Raw genomic sequence first — 21359 nt, 5'->3', positions numbered from 1 at the left:
TAGATTAGAGAGAGAAGGGGCCGGGTGTCTGGCTGCTGTAACAAGTCTCTGTGTTAATTTCCAAGTGCATCCCTGTCTTCATTTATGTTTGATGCTTACCTGTCAGGTGAGCAGAATAAGTCTTGTTGTTCCTGGTTAATGAAAAAGGAATCGAGACCCTGAGAGGTAGAGGGGTTTGCCTGTGTTTACATCGTAGGTCTCCATGGAGCAGTCCAGACCTCTTCCCAGAACTCATGCTGGCCTTGCTACCCAGAATTCCTGCCTTTAGGGAATGACCCTTCCCCTGGCCCTGCCTTGGTTCTGGTGTGTGTGCCTCACCCTCAATGCCCTGCCACATGTGGGCTGGGCCAGTCAGATGCACTCCTGGGAATTTGAATCTTACGCAGAGACAGAGAGGAACCCAAGGTGGATAGAGGGTTGAGCCGAGTCCGTTTCTGTTACCTGCACACCAAAAACCCTAATTGACAGAAATTTCTACTAGACAGAAGGTTGAAGGCCACAGGCCAGCAGAAAAATGTAGGATATTTGGAATTAGTTATTGGGATCTAGATGAGTAGAGAGTAGTTAAACTCCCATTTACATTCTGGTGTGGATGGCATTATGGGTTGACACCATAACGTATACATTGAAGTCCTAACCCCCAGCACCTCAGGATGGGACTGTCTTGCAATGCACTTAGTTAAGTTAGAATGAGGTGTGTCTTAGTCTTTCAAACTATCATAACAAAATACCAGAGACTGGATGGCTTAAACACAGAAATGTATTTCCTCATAGCTCTGAAAATTGGGAATTCCAAGCTCAGGGTGCTGGCCAACTTGGTTCCCGGTGACAGGCCCCCTTCCTAACTTGCAGTTGGCTACTTTTTCGCTGTGTCCTCACACGGCAGAAGGAGCACAAGATCTCTCTCTTCTTCTCCTTATGAGATTAGGTCTCCACCCTTATGATCTCATTTAAGTTTAATTAGCTGATAAAGCCCTATGTTCAAATACAGTCACGTTGGAGTTTGAGCTCAGATACATCAATTTTGGGGGTGCACAGTTCAGTCCACATCAAGATCCTACTAGAGTAGGGTGGGCCCCTGATCCATCACGACTGGTGTCCTCATAAAAAGGGGAAATTTAATTAGACAGGCGTGGTGGGAGGCACCTGTAATCCCAGCTACTCGGGAGGCTGAGGCAGCAGAATTGCTTGAACCCAGGAGGCGGAGGTTGTAGTGAGCCAAGATCACCATTGCACCGGCAACAGAGCAAGACTCTGTCTCAAAAAGAAAAGGGGGGGGCGGGATTTAGAGACAGACACACACACAGGGAGACCACCATGTGAAGATAAAGGCAGAGACCCAGGTGATGCTTCTGTGAGCCAAGGAACCCCAAAGACGGCCAGCAAACCGCCAGAAGCTGGGAGGGAGGCCTGGAACAGATTCCTCGAAGCCTCGGAGGGACCCAACCCTGCTGACACCTTCATTTATCTCCGACGTCCAGCATCCAGAACTGTAAGACAGCACATTTCTGTTGTTTGAGCCATTCAATTTGTGGTACTTTGTTATGACAGAAATGAAAGGGGAGAGCTGCCTGTGGTACAGACGGGCCACATGCCTAGTCAGGCCACCCTCCGTGGCCAGCTGGAACCAGGTGTGCACTTGTAATGCCCAACCTTGTTTTCACTAACCCTGTTTTTAGACTCTCCCTCTTCCCTTTAATCACCTAGCCTTGGTTCCACCTGAATTGACTCTCCCTTAGCTAAGAGAGCCAGACAGACTCCATCTTGGCTCTTTCACTGGCAGCCCCTTCCTCAAGGACTTAACTCGTGCAAGCTGACTCCCAGCACATCCAAGAATGCAATTAACTGATAAGATACTGTGACAAGCTATATCCGCAGTTCCCAGGAATTCGTCTGATTGATAACGCCCAAAAAGCCCCGCTTCTAACACCTTGTAATAGTCTTTAAGCCTCTACACCTGGAACTGTTTACTTTCCTGTAACCATTTATCCTTTCAAGTTTTTTGCCTACTTTATATCTGTAAAATTGTTTTAATTAGACCCCCTCCCCTTTCTAAACCAAAGCATAAAAGAAAATCTAGTCCCTTCTTCGGGGCCAAGAGAACTTTGAGCATTAGCCGTCTCTTGGCCACCGGCTAAATAAATGGACTCTTAATTCATCTCAAAGTGTGGCATTTTCTCTAACTCGCTCAGGTACAACACACTAAGGCAGGGTTTTGAGGGTCGTACAGTTGCTGTTGCAACATAATTTTAAAAGAATGCAGAACGCAGCTGACATGTAGTTGCCTCTGACAGCACTGGATATTTGGATGCACATCAAGATTAAATCCGACAAAGCTCCTCTCAAGGTGGAGAGCAGAACTCAAGGCCTTCCTGTGACCAGTCTAAAATCTCATTAGAGACAGAGTTTGGAGACAAATCCTGTAGGTTGCTAAATGAAAACGTTAGTTGTCTGCATGAACTTCCCAGAGATTTGATGTGAAATTTAAAGCACTAACACAAAAAGAATGAGACACCAACCGTTGGAACGGGGATATTTGGGAGTATTTGGAAAACTAGAACCTCCAGATCCCCCAAGTCCTTTAAAACACCCCCCACTATGTTCCTCTTACCTGAGAAAGATGCTCCTCTTTTGAAGGAGAGAATTAAGAGTTCCCTTCACAGCCCACTATGTAGTGTTGCTTGCCCCATAACAGGAGTTCAGCTTGTGTGGCTTAGACTAAAGGGAGAAGTACGGAGAGACCTAGAGAAACTGCCGGAGGTCACTCATCCACATTGCCAGCAGTCTGGAGAATGTTTGTGGGAATGGATTTTTGAGGGTTCTTGGCCAAAGAGGGAAGAACTGGATTCTGGCTTGCACCAAGGGTATTGATAAGACAATTCTGCATTCTGTGTACTGGCTTAGGGGGTGCTGTCCATGTCCTAACAACCTGCTGATGCAAAGTTGATGGCGTTGAAGTGGCGCAGAAAGGCTAGGAACCCTTGGCATAAGAGAGGGACTGGTTCTGAGCTGTGGGAGACAAGATGCTGAAATGGATCCTTTTGTGTGTTTCCACCCCACCCACCCCTCGGGACGGACCTCAGGATGGAATCAGGTGACTCCTCCACCCTCAGCCTTGCCACAAAGAGTAAACTGCCATGGATTGTTAATGGGAGGGACAGTGATGGAAGGGGGATCCCCAATCTCTAAGGGGTGAGAGGAGCACTGGGAGCTGGAGGTCTTCACTCCGGAAGTGCACTGGATAGGGCTAAGTGGAGCCTGGATCTCAGGGAGTCGTCTCACCTTCCAAAATCTCAGGTCATGGATGATTGACAGGTATCCCCCAAATTAAGTCGGTAATCAATCCACTCATGTCCCTCTTTTTTTGTAGACTCAGGAAGGTTGCAAGAGGCCCAAGTAGAACCAGCATGCTAGAGAACCATGGCCTGTTATGAAATTCCCAGACCCAGGTCAGCCCACAGACCTGGCACCCTTTGAATGTGAAGGCCAGGCATCCTTGAAGAGGGCAGCTGCTATAATATCACATGTATATTCTGACTGTTTTTTTTTTTTTTTTTTTTGGAACAGAGTCTCACTCTGTTGCCCAGGTTGGAATGCAGTGGTGCAATCTTGGCTCACTGCAACCTCCGCCTCTTGGGTTCAAGCGATTCTCCTGCCTCAGCCTCCTGAGTAGCTGGGATTACAGGTACACGCCACTGTGCTGGCTAATTTTTGAATTTTTAGTAGAGATGGGGTTTCACCATGTTGGCCAGGCTGGTCTTGAACTTCTGACCTCCTGTGATCTACCTGCCTCAGCCTCCCAAATGTTGGGATTACAGGCGTGGGCCACCATGCCCAGCCTTTCTGTGACTTCTTAACTTTAAAAACTCTGACCTTTGAGCCAGGTGGGTGCTCATGTCTGTAGTCCCAGCTACTCGAGAAGCTGTGGTGGGAGGACTGGTTGAGCCCAAGAGTCCGAGGCTGCAATGAGCTATGATCATACCAGTGCACTCCAACCAGGGTGAAAGAGTGAGACCCCATCTCTTAAAAAAGAAAAGGTAAGGTATTTAAGCCTTCTCTCCTTGGAATTAAACTTGGTGCAAAAGCACACTGGGAAAAAGCAGGCTGGAGCCAAGTCCACTTGCAGCAACATCGTGGAGACGATTCCACAAGGCCCGGCTGCCAAGCTCCCTGGCATCTCCCTAGTGCTTATCCTTCAAATCTGGATATTTATCTCTATCTTCTCTTGCTCTCTTTTCAATAAATCCATTTTTCTTGCTTAAACTCACTAAACTCATTTATTTCACTGCAACCAGAGAATCTGGATGGTTCCCACTTTCTCCCTTTTTCCGCTCCCAGCAACATAAAGGCAGGTGTGGAGTGGGTGGCCCCACCAGCCCTGGCTCCCACTAGGAAGGACACTGAACGCACACAAAATACCCTTTGTAGGATTAGCAACCCCAGCACTCCTTAAGCTGGGCTTCAGAATCCACACAAAGAATAAGCAAAGGCATAATTTTGTGGGCAGTTAGAAATCCTATGGAGTGAGTGGAAACAGACATTCCTGCATGGGGCTCCCTCCTCATCCCTCCCAGTCACACACACACTCTAACCACGGTGCCTTACTGTGGCAGATAAGAACAAAAGCCCCTTTCAAGACATGTGGTGCCTATGTGCAGAAGGTCTGAGATCTCCGTCTGGGCTGGGAGAACTGTGCCAGGTGCCAAGAGCCTTGCTGTGGCTTGCTTGTCTTGGTCCTCAGAAATGCACTGAGAATGGAGGAAGCGGTCAAGGAAGGGTCTTCCAAGTCCTTTGGATTTTCTCCTTAGCATCTGGTATCTCCCAGGCCTGAGGCTGGAAGGATTTGTGATATTTTTCCCATTCTGTGGGTTGATTTTTCACTTTCTTGATAGCATACTTCGAAGCACAAGAGCTTTTCATTTTGATGAAGTCTGATTTTTTTTCCTTGTTTGCTTATTCTCTAGGTGTATCTAAGAAGTCATTGCCTAATCCAAGATTAAGAAAACTTACACCTGTGTTTTCTTCTAAAAGCATTAGAGCTTTAGCTCTTACATTTAGGTCTTTGATTCATTTTTAGTTAATTTTTCTATATGGTATGAGGTAGAGGCCCAAATGTATCCTGCATATGGCTATCCAGTGGTCCCAGCAGCATTTTTTGTAAAGATTACTCTTTCCCCTGTTGAATGGTCCATACATGTCTGGGCTCTCAATTCTATTCTATTAATCTATATGCCTATCCTTATGCCATACATTGATTGACTTTTGGATGTTAAACCAACCTTGAATTCCTGGGATAAACCTTGGTTACCAAGTTTTATTGTTTTTATACATTCTTGAACTCAATTGCTAAAATTTTTAAAAGAATTTTTGCATCTATGCTCATGATAAATATTGGTGTGTAATTTTCTTATCTCTATTTTTATTTTATTTATTTTATTTTATTTTATTTTATTTTATTTTTTGAGTTGGAGTCTCGCTCTGTCGCCCAGGCTGGAGTGCAGTGGCACGATCTCAGCTCACTGCAAGCTCCGCCTCCCGGGTTCAGGCCATTCTCCTGCCTCAGCCTCTGGAGTAGCTGGGACTACATGCATCTGCCACCACGCCGGGTTAATTTTTTGTATTTTTAGTAGAGACGGGGTTTCACTGTGTTAGCCAGGACGGTCTCGATTTCCTGACCTCGTGATCCACCCGCCTCAGCCTCCCAAAGTGCTGGGATTACAGGCGTGAGCCACCACGCCCAGACTTTATTTATTTTTTGAGACAGGGTTTTGCTCTGTCACCCAAGCTGGAATGCAGTGGTGTGATCACAACTCACTGCAGCCTCAACCTCCCAGGCTCAAGTGATCCTCCCACCTCAGCCTCCCAAGCAGCTGAAACTACAGGAACATGCCACCATGCCCAGCTGATTTTTTAAAATGTTAATACAGATGAGGTCTTGCTGTGTTGCTCAGGCTGGTCTCAAATTCCTGGACTCAAGTGATCTTCCTGCCCTGGCCTCCCAAAGTGGTGGGATTACAGGCATGAGTCACAGCGTCCAGCCTATAATTTTCTTTACAAATAATGTCTCTGATTTTGGTATCAGGGTAATACCAGCCTCATGGAATAAATTGAGAAGTGTTCCCACCTCTTCAGTTTTCTGGGAAATTTTGTGGAGAATTGGTATTATTTCTTCCTTAAATGTTTTATGCAATTCCCCAGTAAAACCACCTAGGCCTTGAATTTTCTTTGTGGAACGTTTTATCCAGATATTCGATTTTAAAAATAAATAAAAATAGATATAGAGCTATTTTGATTACATACTCTTCTTGATGCAACTTTGGTAGTTTGTGCATTTTATGTTTTTGTGATGGGGTACAATGAGTTTCTTGAATCTATGGACTTATTCATCAAATTTGGAAACTTTTCAGCCATTATTTCATCAAATATTTTTTCTGTTACCTCCTTTTTCTCCTCTTCTACAAAGACTCCAATTACATATATTTAGGGTACCTGTCCCACAGATCACTGATTTTTTTTTTCATTTTTAAGTTCCTTTTTCTTTCTGTTTTTCATTTTGGATAGTTTCTCCTGCTGTGTCTTTAAGTTTACTAATATTTTCTTCTGTATCATCTAATCTGCTGTTAATCCCACCCAGTGTTGTTTAATTCCAGATATTGCTTTCATCTCTAGATGTTCAATTTTGAACTGTTTGATATCTTCCATGTTCCTACATAAGTTTTTGAACATATGGAATACAGTACAATCACTGAATAACTGTCCTTTTTTTTTTTTTTTTTTGAGATGGTGTCTCACTCTCTCGCCAGGCTGGAGTGCAGTAGTGCGATCTTAGCTCACTGCAACCTCTGCCTCCCAGGTTCAAGAGATTCTCCTGCTTCAGCCTCCCGAGTACGGGGACTACAGGCGCGTGCCACCATGCCTGGCTAATTTTTGTATTATTAGGAGAGACAGGGTTTCACCATATTGGCCGAGCTGGTCTCGAACTCCTGACCTCGTGATCTGCCCACTCCGGCCTCCCAAAGTGCTGGGATTACAGGTGTGAGCCACTGTGCCTGGCCAATAACTGTCCTTTAAAAAATTATTTTCAACTTTTATTTTGGGTTCAAGGGTACATGTGCAGGTTTGTTACATGGGTAAACTCGTGTCATAGGGACTTGTTGTACAAATTACTTCATCATCCAAGTACTAAGCCAGGTACCCAACAGTTATTTTTTCTGATCCTCTCCCTCCTCCCACCTTCTACCCCCAAGTAGGCCCCAGTATCTGTTATTCCCCTCTTTGTGTCCATATGTTCTTTTTTTTCTTTTCTTTTCTTTTCTTTTTTTTTTTTTTTTTTGAGATGGAGTCTCACTCTGTTCAAGGCTGGAGTGCAGTGGCATGATCTCAGCTCACTGCAGTCTCTGCCTCCTGGGTTCAAGTGATTCTCCTGCCTAAGCCTCCCGAGTAGCTGGGATTACAGCTGCATGCCACCACACCCGGCTAATTTTTGTATTTTTAGTAGAGACAGGGTTTCACCATGTTGGCCAGGCTGGTCTTGAACTCCTGACCTCATGATCCACCTGCCTTGGCCTCCCAAAGTGCTGGGATTACAGGCATGAGCCACCGCACCCGGCCCCATGTGTTCTTATCCACAGCAACTGTCTTCACGCCTCTGTCTGCACTATTCTCCACTCTGCGCAGATGCTGAGTTGCCTCTGACCCTATCCTACTTGGAGTCGTTTCCTCCCATGCACGCGCTGACGGACACTCAGCTGATGTGGAGGGGGAACCTGTGTAGTGCTCCAGGGCTCTCCCTTCTCTAGTCCTCTGTCCTGCTCACTCCAGTCCCTTAGTTCTCCCTAGACACTCAGCTGTTTCCTCAACCAAGGAAGTCCACTGGGCTCCGTCTGGGATCCCCGTTCCTGCTCTGTGGTCTGGACATTCTCTCAAGGCAGTAAACCGGGCCAGTCATCGGCTCGCCTCATTTTTTCCCGTCTCTTGGGGATTGCTGTCCTTCACCGCCTGGTGTACAGTGTCTTGAAAACAATTGCTTCATATATTTTGTGTTTGTTTTGGGTTGTTTCAGAGAGGAGGCAGGAGGGTAAATGGGTCCTTGTTACTCCCTCTTGGCCAGAAGCAGAAGTCAAAGTGAGTGAATTTTGAAAGCTGTTTCAAAACTGCATTCCCTCTATCTCATTAGCCTCTGACATTTCTCTGAAGTTGCCAGGAAGAGGCTGTATGGGGGATAAAGTGAAAATTTGGGGGGATGGGATGTTTACCAGCTGGCTTTCTCCAGAACCACCCTGTCCTTATAACATAGCCCTGGTGAGAGACCCAGGAAGGGCCCAGACGTCCCAGTCCCAGGTGTTGGGGGACCACAGAAACCTATGTGCTTCCCAATTCTGGACCTCCCTCTGTGCCCAGGGCCAGGCTCCAAGCAGCAACTCTCTCACTCAGCTGGGCCTGACTCTGGACTCCAGGGCTAGAGGCAGTGACCAGCAGAGACCAGGACAAAGACTTCCTAGCAGGAGAAGGCGATCTGGTCTCTTAACACTGCCTCCTTTGAAATGCGGAACCTGACTGGAATAGACATTGACCCCTTGGAGCCAGATGGAGAGAATGCTGTTCTGAATGTGAGGGAGTGGGAGGTGTGGGGGAGATCTGAGCCCTTGAGCGCATGGCCTGGCTCAGGGACACCAGGGCTCTCTGGACATCTAGCGCTGCTCCCATCCTTCTCTGGACTCCAGCAACACTGACAATCTGGACACATGTACTTACTGGGTTTTAAGGGTATATGGCCATTTGTTATTCTCCAAACATTAATACTTTTAATTCTCTGATAATTGTTCTCCAAACATTAATCACAGTAGTAATAATAGAGGTGCTTCATAGAACTTTTTCTTTTTAATGGCACAAAATAAGTTTTATGTGTGTACGTGGTAAAACACACATAACATAAAATTTACCATCATAACCATTTTAAATTGTGCAATCCAGTGGCATTAAGCATATTTACAATGTTATGCAACCATCATCACTGTCTGGTTATAGAACATTTCATCACCCCAAACCGAAACCTGGTGCCCAGGAAGCAGTGACTCCCTATTCCCCTCCTCCAAGCTCTGGGCAGCCACCGATCCGCTCCCCTCTGTAGGGATTGGTCCATTCTGGAGATTTCACATCAGTGGAGTCATACATTGGTCCTTTTGTGTCTGGCTTCTTTCACTTAGCATGTTTTCTAGGCTCAACCATGTTGTAGAATGCATCAGTGCTTCCTTTTGGAGCTAATACTCTTCCATTGTATGAACATAGCACGTTTTGTTGATCTGTTTATCTGTTCATGGAAACTTGGGTTGTTTCCACCTTTTGGCTATTGTGGACAGAGCTGCTATGAACATTAAGTCCAAATTTCTGTTTGAACACCTGTTTTCAATTCTCCAGGGTATGTACCTAGGAGTAGAATTACTAGATCATATGGTAATTCTGTGTTTAACCTTACTAAGGAAGCTCCACACTCTTTTCCAAAGTGGCAGTACCATCTTACATTCCCACCAACATTGCATGAGTGTTACAATTTCTCCACATCCTCACCAGCCCTTGTGATTTTCCATTTTAAAAATGATGGCCCAGACTAGTGGATATGAAGTGACATCTCACTGTATGTATGGTTTTTTAAAAACAGCTTTGGCCGGGCCAGTGGCTCACGCCTGTAATCCCAGCACTTTGGGAGGCTGAGGCGGGCGGATCATGAGGTCAGGAGTTTGAGACCAGCCTGACCAACATGGTGAAACTCCATCTCTACTAAAAATATAAAAATTAACCAGCCATGGTGGCGTGTGCCTGTAATCCCAGCTACCCAGGAGGCTGAGGCAGGAGAATCGCTTGAACTCAGGAGGTGGAGGTTGCAGTGAGCCGAGATCGCGCCACTGCACTCCAGCCTGGACAACAGAGTGAGACTCCATCTAAATAAAAAACAAAAACAAAAACAAAAAAAACCCCAGCTTTATGGAGAAATAGTTCACATACTGTACAGCTGATCCATGTAAAGTGTACAATTCAATGGTTTTTTAATATATTCACAGATATATTAAAATAAGCAACCAGTACCACAGTCCATTTTAGAACATTTTCATCACCCCAAAAAGGAACCGTGTATACTATACCCATCACTTCTCCACTCCCCAGACCTCTTCCCCAAGCCCTAGGCAACCACTAACCAACTATCTCTGTAGACTCCCTTGTTCTGGACCGCGCAGATGAATGGAATCAGGTAATATGTGGTCTTTGGTGACTGACTTCTTTCACTTAATCTGTTTTCAAGGTCCCTGAACTTCGCACCATTTATCAGCACCTCACTCTTTGTCATGGCGGAACAGTATTCCATTATATGCATATACCACATTTAGTTAATCTACTCATGGGCTGATGAATCGTGGGGCTGTTTCTTCCCTTGTCTATTAGGAATAATGCTCATTTCTCTTGGGTATATATGGAATTGCTGGGTCACATTATAACTCTATGTTTAATCGTTTGAGGGACTGCCAGACGGTCACATAGCAGCTGCACCATCTTACATTCTCACCAGCAGTGTGTGAGGGTTGATTTTTCCACATCCTCACCCACACTTATTTTATTTTTCCCATCCTATGATTACCCATCCTAGTGGGTGTTGAGTGGCATCTCACTGTACATTTGATTTGCATTTCCTTTATGACTAATGACAGTGAGCATCTTTTCTTTTCTTTTCTTTCTTTTTTGAGACGGAGTTTCACTCTTGTTGCCTAGGCTGGAGTGCAATGGCATGATCTTAGCTCACTGCAACCTCTGCCTCCCAGGTTCAAGCGATTCTCCAGCCTCAGCCTCCTGAGTAGCTGGATTACAGGCACCTGCCACCACACCTGGCTAATTTTTTCTATTTTTAGTAGAGATGGGGTTTCACCATGTTATCCAGGCTGGTCTCAAACTCCTGACCTCAGGTGATCCGCCCACCTCCGCCTCCCACAGTGCTGGGATTACAGGCGTGAGCCACTGCGCCCGGCCAACAGTGATCATCTCTTCACATGCTCATTCGTCACGAGCACATCTTTGGGGAAACGTCAAGTCCTTTTTCCATTTTAAAACTGGGATGCGGTCTTTCATTGTTGAATTGTAGGAGTTTTTTAATATGTTCTGGATTTTAGACCTTTGTCAGATACATGATTTTCTCCCATCCTATGGGTTGTCTTTTCATTCTCTTGACAGTGTCTTTTGATGCACACGTTTTGAATTTTAATGAAGTCCAATTTATTTTCCGTAGAGCCTCTTGTATGGTTTTAAAACTTATAGTGCTTATAAGATAGTACAAATATAGATACAAAGAATAATCTAATGAAACCACATGTACCCACTACTAAGATTTCACATAATCATTTGACTTCAGACTTTCAGTGACTGAGGTTTTAGGTGTGGGCAGGTATTTCTGCAACTGGGTTTTGCAGGTTCTCTGCGAGGTTCATCTTTGGCTCCCTAATATTTAAGTCGACACTCCTTCTGCTCCCAGAAGAGACTCCCTCCTCTTCTTGTTCTTCGGGCCTCTCACTCTGTCTGTTGCCTGCTGTCTCCGGTATCACCAACTTCTCTCTCCAAGTTCTTTCTTAGCAATATTTAAAGCTGATCTCTGTCTTTAAAAAGTTGAGTTCTTCCACACTGTGCCCTCCTCTGGCTGCCTTCCTGCAACCAGCATCTATGTCATTAGTGGTACAGATGCTCCTTGAGCGATTAATGATGTCATGTTCTGATAAACCCATTGCAAGTTGAGAATATTCTAAGTCAAAAATGCATTTAATATGCCTAACTTGTGGAACATCATTGCTTAGCCCAGCTTTCCCTTAAATGTGCTCAGAGCACTTGCATCAGCCTTACATTTGGGCAGAATCATCTTACACAAAGCCTATTTTAAAGTAAAGTGTTGAATATCTCATGTAATTTATTGAATACTGCACCAAAAGTGAAAAACTGATTGTATTGGCACTTGAAGTACAATTTCTACTGAATGTCATCACTTTCATACCATCATAAAGTTGAACAATGCTAAGTTGGGACTATCTGTACAATTACCCTCAAATATATCTTCGATCACACACTCTCACCCCCGGGGTGAAAAACCTTCAGGGCTTCCCGTTTTCTCTCGACTGCCCTGGGCCTGGGGTAGCAAGATCTTCTCCCGGGAACACCGTGCTTGTGAGAGTCTGCAGGTGGCTGCAGGACTGGGAAGGCTTCCGTCCTGTTGAAAAATACTAGCACTTAGCATAGTACCTGACACACAGTAAGTACCCAAACTATGAAGATGATGACCACAGGCACCCTCACCACCAGCACTGCAGGTTGTGCCAGAAGGGAAAAAGCAATTCTGACAAAGCTCTGGCTATAACGTTCCCTGTGGGCGCCCCTCAAGGTGCCTCCCTCTGTCACCACCTACACACACACACACAACTCAAGAATATCCAGCTTTCTCCATGCTTCTCAGAGAGGCCCCAGAGGGTCACTCTTTCCAGCAGGGTAAATTGTGGCAGTCCCTGTGGCACGGGGAATGAGCACTCCCTGGCACAAAATGCACCCGCCCCCCAACCCTTCACTTGTTAAACACTGCCCATTTCTTGCTTCTTAAAGCTTAACCATTTCCTCCTACACCCTACCAGGTTCCCTTCCCACGGTGCCTTCCATTTATAAAGTGATTAGGTCCAGGAGGGCCTGGGCACCACGGGACTCCAGGCCCTCTTGGAGGCTCCAGAAGAGTTAAAGGTGTGAAAGGGGAAGGGAGCCCAGGTTCTGCTGGGGACCCAGCCTGACTCCTGGGTCTCTATAGCTTTGCTATCTCAAGGTGGAGGTTGGGGGAGACCCCAGTTTCAGGGGAATTAGGGGAGACCTCAGTTCCAGGGGAATTCGGTGCTGTTTTCCAATCTACCCAGCTTCTTGTACTCCTGTTAGATCTGGGGGCAATTTCCCAGAGGAGAGTCTGTAATCTACGACCTGCAAGAGAAAAGGGAAGACAGGCTGGCTGAGGACATCTGCACCCACAGCTCTACAGTCCAGACTCAACCCCCAGAGATGGCTGGCTCATCCCCACCAGGGGGCCACTTTGTGCCAAACCAGAGAAGGAGGGGTGGGGGAGGTGGAGAAGCCAAGAACAAAAAATCTATCAACCTGGAAAGAGGAAGTAGGTAAGGTCAACGGTGTGTGGACTGCAGGCTCCCAAGCTGATGGCGCTGGCGCTTCTGAACGCTCTGCCTGCTGGGAGCTGAGCATGGGGCTGATGGCTTGTGTTGGCTGCAGAGGAGAGGAACCAGAGTGCATGGGTGCCACCTTGCTCAGGAATCCTGGGTGACCTCCTTGAAAGTTAAGCTTTTCTCCTGGTGGTTCTTTCCTCTGGCCCACGACCAGGCAAGCTCGCCCAACCTACGATCTGTCCCCAGCTCCCAAACTGCTTTCAAACCCCTCCCCTCTTAGTTTCCAAAAGAGTCGATGCCTGGTTCTCCTTGGCCCCTCTGCCCAGAAAGTTTGGGTTTCCTCTGGCACTTCTCCGGATAAACCCTCCCAGCCTCCATGGTCCTCACATTCACCTTCCCCAAGGGCTGCAGCCGCAGGGCCTGCCCAAGATCCCCACTACACCGTGTCTGTCCTCACCTGGAGGCCACACCGCAGTTTCACACCTGGATGTGCAATGGCCCCCTGAGGTTCACCGGTTCCTAAGAGGAACTGGTGATCAGCCTGTAGGGTACAAAACAGTCTACCCAGCCTCTCAGCACAAGACAGGCTCCCCGGCCTCTCCCGCCTCGCAGGCATCCAAATGCTGAAGCCTCCACCTCCTGAAAACGTCTCTCCTTTCGGCCTCCCTCTCTCCGGCTGGATGACCCCAAATCTCGTCCTAACGCTCCTCCACTGCCCCCCTCTCCATCACCTGCTAAGGAAGGGCCACGCTCCTTAAGCTGAGGCGCCAGCTGCTTTACAAGTTTTGAGGGAAAAGAACGGATTTCTCTGGTTAGGCCACTCTGAGTATAAACGACCCAACGGCCTGGGACACCCCACGATGGGGTTTTCTTTTGGAGTCTGGATAGAGCAGAGCGTGCAGTACTGGTCGTCCCATTGCGGGCTAGCTCGCCAAAGACGCCCCTTCCTTGCCCTTCTCCCTAGGCTCCTGAGAGCCCCGGAGCGTTCTGGAAATCCTGCTACCTTTAGGACCTGGGGGATCCGAGTAGGGGGTCACCTTCCCCGCCCCCAGCGAAGTCGGCGCCGGAACTGCTCTAATGGAAACCAGCCGCCGGGTGCTCCGGGAGGGCTCAGGCCGACCCCGGGGGCCATTAGAGGCGCCCCAGGCCGAGGGAGCCCGCGGCGGCTGGAAGGTGAACTTGACATCCCGGCTCCACCGACCCCGCAGCGGCTCGCACCTCATCCCCACTCCGGCCAGACCAAAGTAGAATCCTGGGTGTGCGCGTGATTTCCCAGGGAGGGCGGACTCGGGGCTTTCCCTGTCGCACCCTCCATTGGGGGACCGCCCCCAAGTCCCCGAGAGCCCCTCGGGCAGAGTCCTTAGGGCTCAGAGCATGGGAGGACCTGGCTTGCCTGGTGAAGGCGAGTAGCCGAGGGGTCGGTGGAGCTGCGCCCCAAATGAGTTCCCGGCGCGCGATTCTCCCCGACCCCGACCCTTTGTCCGCCTCCCCCTCCCTCGTCCCGGCCCTTGGCTCAGGGGACCCAGGCGGCGGCGGCGGAGGTGGCAGAGGCCAGAGCCCAGAGGCGCAGCCCGGGCAGCTGGGAGGGTCGCACGTGGAGCCGTCCCCTGGACCCGCACAGCGACGAACGGGGGAGGCTGCAGGCGCGCGGGGTGGGGGCTGGGGCGCAGCCCGAGAAGTGGGAGGGGATCGGGTGAGGGGTGGTCTCTGAGGAGGAGCCAGGCTGGACCGTATTGTTCCGCGCTCGGCCGGGGAGGGCGCGGGGCGCTCGGCTTCCCGTGTTCCTCTCCCCGCCCCCGCCCCGTGGGCGCGAGAGGAGGCGGGGGGCTCCTTGTGCACCAGAGACGCAGCTGCCTTGTTCGCCCGGTGGGGTGTGGATCCTCCGAGCGGTGCTGGGAAGGGGGTTCTCTCTGCCCGCGCGCCCAGGACTCTACCCAGGGCGGAGGTCCCGAGTGGGCCGCCCCCCGCAGCGCCCTGGGTTCGCGGGCCCAGAGGCTGGAGGCAGCGGGGAGCTAGGGTCCTTCACCCTCCCCTCGCCGCGTGCCTCCGCAGGAGTCGGGCTCCCCGTTCCCCGCGATGGCCGCGGGCCGCAGTCGTACGGAGCCGCCGCGCGGACCCCGGGGCGCCCCTCCCTAGCGGGGCGCAGCTCCTTCTTGTTCCCCGCCCTGCCAGCGGGATGGGGGGCGGCGGGTCGGCCCTGAGGGTCTGCGCCGACCACCGCGGGGGCATCAACTGGCTGAGCCTGAGCCCCGACGGGCAGCGCCTGCTGACGGGCAGCGAGGACGGCACGGCCCGGCTCTGGAGCACCGCGGACGGCCAGTGCTGCGCGCTCCTGCAAGGTAGACCCTCCCACTCCCTCCCTGCCCTCTTCGCCGCAGCTCACCGGCCCCAGACCGCGGACCCCAGCTCCTGCGCCCGCAGACCCCTTTCTAGAAGTCCAGCCCCCGCTCATCCCGGCACACTCGCGGAAGAGCGCTTGTCTGGGCCCAGCATCTGGCTGTTGAGCGCACGGCAGGGCAGGGTGAGGTCTGGGGGTGGGGTGCGGGTGCAGAGCAGGGTGCGGCCGGGATCGGGTGGGTGGGTCGAGGGGCGTCCGCTACAAAGGCGAAGATCATTTGTCAACCAGCGGCAGGAAATCTCCCTTGACAACAATGTTAACAAACAAAAAGTTGCACCTATACTCCTTCTAAGCAAACCTTCCCTTGTCTCTAGGTGCCTTGTGGCCTCTTTGTGGCCAATTGTGCTCTTCTGCTGGCATTTCCTGTTGACGACTCTCACAGCAGCAATAGGGGCTTGTTAAGGGCCAGCGGTGCGGAGAAGTGTGCCGTCGTTACACTATGTTACCCCACATACAGACGTGGAAACAGGCTGGGAGTTAAGTAATTCGCCCAGGTCGCACAGCCAGTGAGGGGTAGATGGCAGTCTGAGCCCTCTCATTGCTGTAAACCCTGCCTGCATGCCTGTTGGTTTCTATTTGTGTCCTGTACTCACTCAGGAGGTCAGTGTGCCTCGGGTGCACCTTCCCCTGGGCCTGTCCCATGCACTGTGAGGTCCCTTTCAGCTCTGGCCCTCCTACTGCCCAGGTAGCACACGTAGTCCCCTGGATGAGCCGCGAGGCTTTCTGCTGTGGGTAGTTCTTTATCACCGCGGGCTTTTCCACCATCATCAGTGAACTCTCTGTGGCCTCGCCCAGGCCTTCCAACTTAGGTAGGATATTAGCCCCAATATTGGCTAATCCTGATACTGCTGGTTTTAAATAAGAACAGTTGACCAGGCTCGGTGGCTCACACTTGTAATCCCAACAATTTGGGAGGCCAAGGCGGGTGGATCACCAGAGGTCAGGAGTTTGAGACCAGCCTGGCCAACATGATGAAACCCTGTGTCTAATAAAAATACAAAAAATTAGCTGGGCGTGGTGGCGGGCGCCTGTAATTCCAACTACTCTGGAGGCTGAGGCAGGAGAATCACTTGAACCCAGGAGGCAGAGGTTGCAGTGAGCCAAGATCGTGCCACTGCACTCCAGCCTGGGTGACAGAGCCAGACTCTGTCTAAAAAAAAAGAAAAAAATATTAAATAGTTAGGGCAGATATTTCAAACCCAACAGGGATGACTTTCGGATTACCGGTTACTTGGGAGTTGGTGTGGATAATGGAGAGGTGGCCACAAACTAACACACATCCCCCCCAAACAGCCACACACACTTATAGGCATTCAACCAGGAATGGAAAATGTGAGGTCTTTTAGAAGTGTTAAGTCCAGTTGGTATTGCTCCCAAACATAAGACTGTCTTGGGGGTAGAGGGGTGGGTGGTGTTTCAGAAATGCAGATCCCCAGGCCTGGGCTCCAGTGATGCAGTCCTCCGTGAATAGGGCTGTAGAACTGGCATTTCTTCTTGTTGTTGTTTTTTGAGATAGAGTTTCGCTCTTGTTGCCCAGGCTGGAGTGCAGTGGCATGATCTTGGCTCACTGCAACCTCCGCCTCCCGGGTTCAAGCGATTCTCCTGCCTTGGCCTCCTGAATAGCTGGGATTACAGGTGCTCGCCACCATGCCCGGCTAATTTTTTTGTATTTTTATTAGACGTGGGGCTTCATCATGTTGGCCAGGCTGGTCTTGAACTCCCGACCTCAGGTGATCCACCCGCCTTGGCCTCCCGAAGTGCTGAGATTACAAGTGTGAGCCACTGCACCCGGCCTAGAATTGGCATTTCTAACAAGCTTTTGGGTGGGTCTTACGCACAGCTGGCCCCAGGAGCCCCTGGGCTGGGGACGGGTTGTGGGAGCCCAGCTTAGCCCACAATTAGGTGGGGTTTCTCCCCAGTGAGGCTCCAGGCTTTGCCAGGCTGCCTGTAGCCTGGTGGGCACTTGGCTTTGCCCCCACGGCAGCTCTGGAGCCTCACCAAGCCTCCAGGGCCCACCCTCCTGCCCAGCTCTGTGTCTGGCACCTGTGCCTCCTTCCTTCACACCCACTTTGGTGACCCTCACGGCTGCTTGTCCCCTTGAGGTACTGACACTCACTTCCCAGGGAGGGTGCCCAACCTTCTGCCCTAATTGAGGGCAGGGCTATCCCCGCTCAAGCAGGACACTGGAATGAAAGAACTGTGGCCCATTTTGCTAGGATTGTTTTTGCTGTTATATGGGTTGGCATTTTCAGGAATTTTCAAGGACAGGGACAGAGGTCATCTTTCTTTATCCTGAGATTCTACTGATACGCTCAACTTGCAAAAGAGTCATTGTCAGTGTGTGACAGTCCTTTTGTGTGGACTCCCAAAGAAAGCAAGGTGTTGCCAGTTCCTTTCTCCTGCAGGATTTTTTTTTCTATCAGTGAAATATTATTAAAATGTCTTAACATTTGTTTAGTGCCCTATATTTTATAAATAACACATCTTTGTGCTTTTTTATCGTGTAATGAATCCTCACAACTCTGAGGTGGGTGGGATTGACACCAGTTCACAGAGGAGAGTGGGGAGGTGCAGACTCATTAGCAGCATACACAGCATTCTTGTTGTTTTCTAGATACCACCGACAATGGGGTGGGTGCTGTCGCCAACATCCCTCGAGGCGCGGTGCGGTGGCAGGACTTGTCCAGGGTCCTGCAGCTGGTCCATGGCAGAGAGGGCTTCTGAAGACTGTACGGTGCTTCTCTTACCGCTGCGGGGGAGGTTGTGTCCAGACCACATGGCTGGTCTGTGGTGGCCCCATCCCTAGAAGCATCCTAACTCTAAATCTAGATCTCTTTCCACTTTGGTTCCGTCCTGGCCCTTGCACAGCTCTGGGCCCACAAGAGCCTGTGGTTGGCCGGTCCTGGATTTCTCAGAGAAATCTGAGATTTTCTCAGAGAAATCTGGATTTTTCAGCAGAGTGGCTGGGGCTGGCGACTCCTACGTACGCTTTTCCTCTAGAGACCTCTGGCTCTGTTCATGGCAGCAGGGGCAATCAGGGACTGCAGGCTTTCCTGGATGTCTCGCAGAGCTTAAGAAAGTTTGGGCCAAAGGGTGAGAGGGAGAGGAAGAGTGAAGGCCGTTCCCTGTGGCGTGCGGGCTTGGTGGGTGAGGTGCTGCTCCCGGAGGCCCCAGGGAGAGTGGGCTGCAGAACCGGTGTGCGGGGAGCCCCTCCCTGTGGGTGCATTCACTTGTTCATACACGGAATTGCCTTTCAAATGCGGTTGGTGAGCTCACAGTGAAAAAGGCTTCATTGCAATTACTCTGCAAAGAGAAGAATTACTTGCCACTTGCTTTTCCCTGACCTCCTCTTTTTCAGGTTTATTCATTGAATATCTCCTTATTTGGGGGCACTTTATTGGTTCAATGAGATGAGTGACATTTTCCAAAATGGTAGTACCTATCCTATCCTGTTCCTGTTGAGTAGGGGACTCAGCCTGAAGGTGGCAGTCCACTGTGGCTGTCCCACACGCTTCCTCGTCTTCTAACATGAGGGGGCGGGGATTGTTGTTCATTTCCTGGGTACAACCCCACATTCCCATTTGCTGGGAGCCGGTGGCATAGGAGATTCCCTGTGAAGCCTGGTGGGAGAGCAGTGGCCCAGAAGACTGGGCTGAAGGAGGCCTGCGCACGCCGGTGACGAGAGCCACAGCAGCCTCACACAGCTTGGGGGCAACTGACCGCTCCCACCGGAGAAGTCCAGAAAGCCAAGCTGCGTAGGTCTTGGTTCAAAGTGGGGGCTTGCAGATTTGCTACAAGTCTCTGGTGGCCACGTCAGTGTCCATTCCAGCCACGCTGTCGGTGCTTCTGGGCCCAGATGTCACCTGCCTCAGGGTCCCAGCACCCTCGAAACTGGGTTCTACCAGGAGAGTTTAATAAAGGGACACTGCAAAATGCGGGTGGAGCATAAGGGAACCACAGTGGCCGTGGCTCGAAACAGCAAGGCTGTCACCTCTTCTGGGCCTGAGTCGGGGACGCAGCCACTGCATCCTGGAAACAGCTGAGAGGGCTTCCTTCCAGGTTGGATGGCCACAGCCAGCCTGAGGGAGCCCTGCAGGGTCGGAGCTGGGGGAGGGGAACATATCCTGACCTAGAGTCTCCGGCTGCGGCTCCCACTTGTCTGAACCCACGGTGGGCTCCCTCTTTTCTAACCCAATGGGAGTCTTAGATAAGAGTGAGCCCACTGTGAAGTCCATGCAGATGGCGGGGGCAGGGTGGAAAAGAGGGGGATTAGGGAGCAGAGGAAGGCTCAGTCCTGGACAGCAGGCTCAGTGGGGCTTCCCCCACAGGTGAAAATAACCCTTGTGCTACAAGGGCTGGAGCAAACCAGGTCAGCAGTGCCATCCCTGCCCCGTGTGGCTTCCAGGGTGGCTGTCCAGTCCGTTGTCTAAAGCTGGGACACAGGGAAGGGAGACACGGCTTCCACGCAAGTCAGGGGCACCGGGCCCACTGCAGCCCACCGCCGGCAGAGACCCGCCACCAGCAGGTCCGAAGCTCTGAGCTGCTTTTCCTGCATTGGGGTGGTGAGGGAGGAAGCAGTTTGACTTGAAACTTCCAGCGAGTCCCCAGGGTGTGCAGGCGCTACCTTGGCAGAAAACCGTCAGCCTCAGCATGTTCTTTGAACATAATAACTGCATCTTATCTGCATTCTTCATCCCTTCAGAAATATTTATTTTTAGTTTGGCTTTTTTGCTTATTCTGCACAATCCCTGCAGCCCCTGGAGGTGTGATGAGCCCGCCCCCATGCCTTCCCTCTTCTGTCCTGGGGTCCTCGGGGTTGGGGTGGGGGCCTCAGCTCCAGGGGTGGCAGGCCTGGTTCCGCCTCCTCCCCGCTAGGGTGACCCCGCAGGCCTGGGTCAGTGGAGGCCTGTTTTGTGTTCTGTGGAACATGGGGATTGGGGTTGGGGACATGCTCTGTTGGCCTGGCTCTGACCCGTGACTCACTCGGGCGTGTGTTCAGATGTGGGTGAGTGCTTAGAAACCCAGGGGAAGAGGCCTGTCCACAGCAGAACCCTGAGCGCTGTGGGCCTCTGTGGGCTCAGTGCCAGGCTCTGCCACAGGGCAGAGGGCAGAGGGCATCAGGGCAGCCTGGCCCAGTTCAGAAATGGAGTTTTTTTTTAAACCTTCCTTTCATCATTGCCTGTTTTCTTCAATATTTGTATGCATTTACATTTTTATCAATTTGCCATCATCTGCGTATATGTCCTTTATTCCTTACACACATCATAAAGTGGTCCCTCATCTCAGGTGTTCAGCATCCCTGGCTTCAGGCTTCAGTTCCACCAGGTAGAGATGCCACAGCTCACTAGCCGCCATTGGCTTTTAAGTGCTTTTCTTGGCTTAACATATGACTCACTGCTGCGCTTCACCTTCCTGGGGCTGAGATGCGTCGGGAGCAGCTGGGCTTGGCATCGGCCCCACAGGATCCTTAGGCAGGTGCCTGGCACCTGAATGCCCACAGCACACCTTGATTACCTTTCCATCTTGGGTGTCTCCAGCCACAATCTCTCTGCTGAGCCCTCCTGGTGGCAGCAGGGAGGGTGGGACGGATCTGTTCCCAGGGAAAGTTTATTGACAATCTTAACATATTTTATAAACCCTCTGGGGTTGGCAAAAATCTAGCCTGTGTTTTGACAAACACATTGCCCTCAATGTTTAAGCCGACATGTATTTTAAGGGAAACAGAATCTGCAGTTTCTTCAAATGTTGACTTAATCCGTACATTGTTTTCTTAGCGGCCT

The 21359-nt window shown here is 50.4% G+C and overlaps 2 protein-coding genes across 12 annotated transcripts in view; one reads left to right on the top strand and one right to left on the bottom strand.

Annotated features, from left to right (window-relative positions):
- Positions 1-11908: 11908 nt before the first annotated feature.
- On the bottom strand, positions 11909-15786 carry LOC129398371 (uncharacterized). 3 transcript variants are annotated; one of them, XR_008955762.2, is made up of 5 exons: positions 15565-15685; positions 13639-13700; positions 13159-13281; positions 12881-12984; positions 11909-12238 (listed from the first exon to the last, which is right to left on the bottom strand). XR_008955762.2 is itself a non-coding variant. In XM_057302789.1 (5 exons), the coding sequence occupies exons 1-4, from the start codon at positions 15631-15633 to the stop codon at positions 12916-12918; spliced, it is 345 nt and encodes a 114-aa protein (XP_057158772.1). In that variant the 5' UTR covers positions 15634-15786; the 3' UTR covers positions 11909-12238; positions 12881-12915. The 3 variants fall into 3 exon arrangements, 1 of the variants encoding a protein (XP_057158772.1); XM_057302789.1 differs by having other exon boundaries at positions 13639-13722; positions 15565-15786; XR_008626106.2 differs by lacking the exon at positions 13639-13700 and having other exon boundaries at positions 15565-15786.
- The window catches only part of WDR86 (WD repeat domain 86), a 35388-nt gene continuing 27689 nt past the window's right edge, over positions 13661-21359 (top strand). For 3 of the 9 annotated variants that reach the window (XM_008967962.4, XM_008967963.5, XM_008967964.5), the window contains exon 1: positions 14199-14354. Coding sequence is in view for 5 of the 9 variants with exons in the window: in XM_055115539.2 (XP_054971514.1) it covers positions 14042-14354 (313 nt within the window). In the remaining 4 variants the exon portion in view is untranslated. Of the gene's footprint in view, positions 14355-14879; positions 15521-21359 lie in introns of those variants that run through there. The other 6 variants (XM_055115539.2, XM_055115541.2, XM_055115540.3 and 3 more) reach the window with 5 other exon arrangements.

Source organism: Pan paniscus, chromosome 6 (assembly GCF_029289425.2).
Source record: "Pan paniscus chromosome 6, NHGRI_mPanPan1-v2.0_pri, whole genome shotgun sequence".
Classification (NCBI taxonomy): Eukaryota; Metazoa; Chordata; class Mammalia; order Primates; family Hominidae; genus Pan; species Pan paniscus.
The sequence above is the reverse complement of the archived record's forward strand: the minus strand, read 5'-3'. Positions and strand labels throughout refer to the sequence as shown.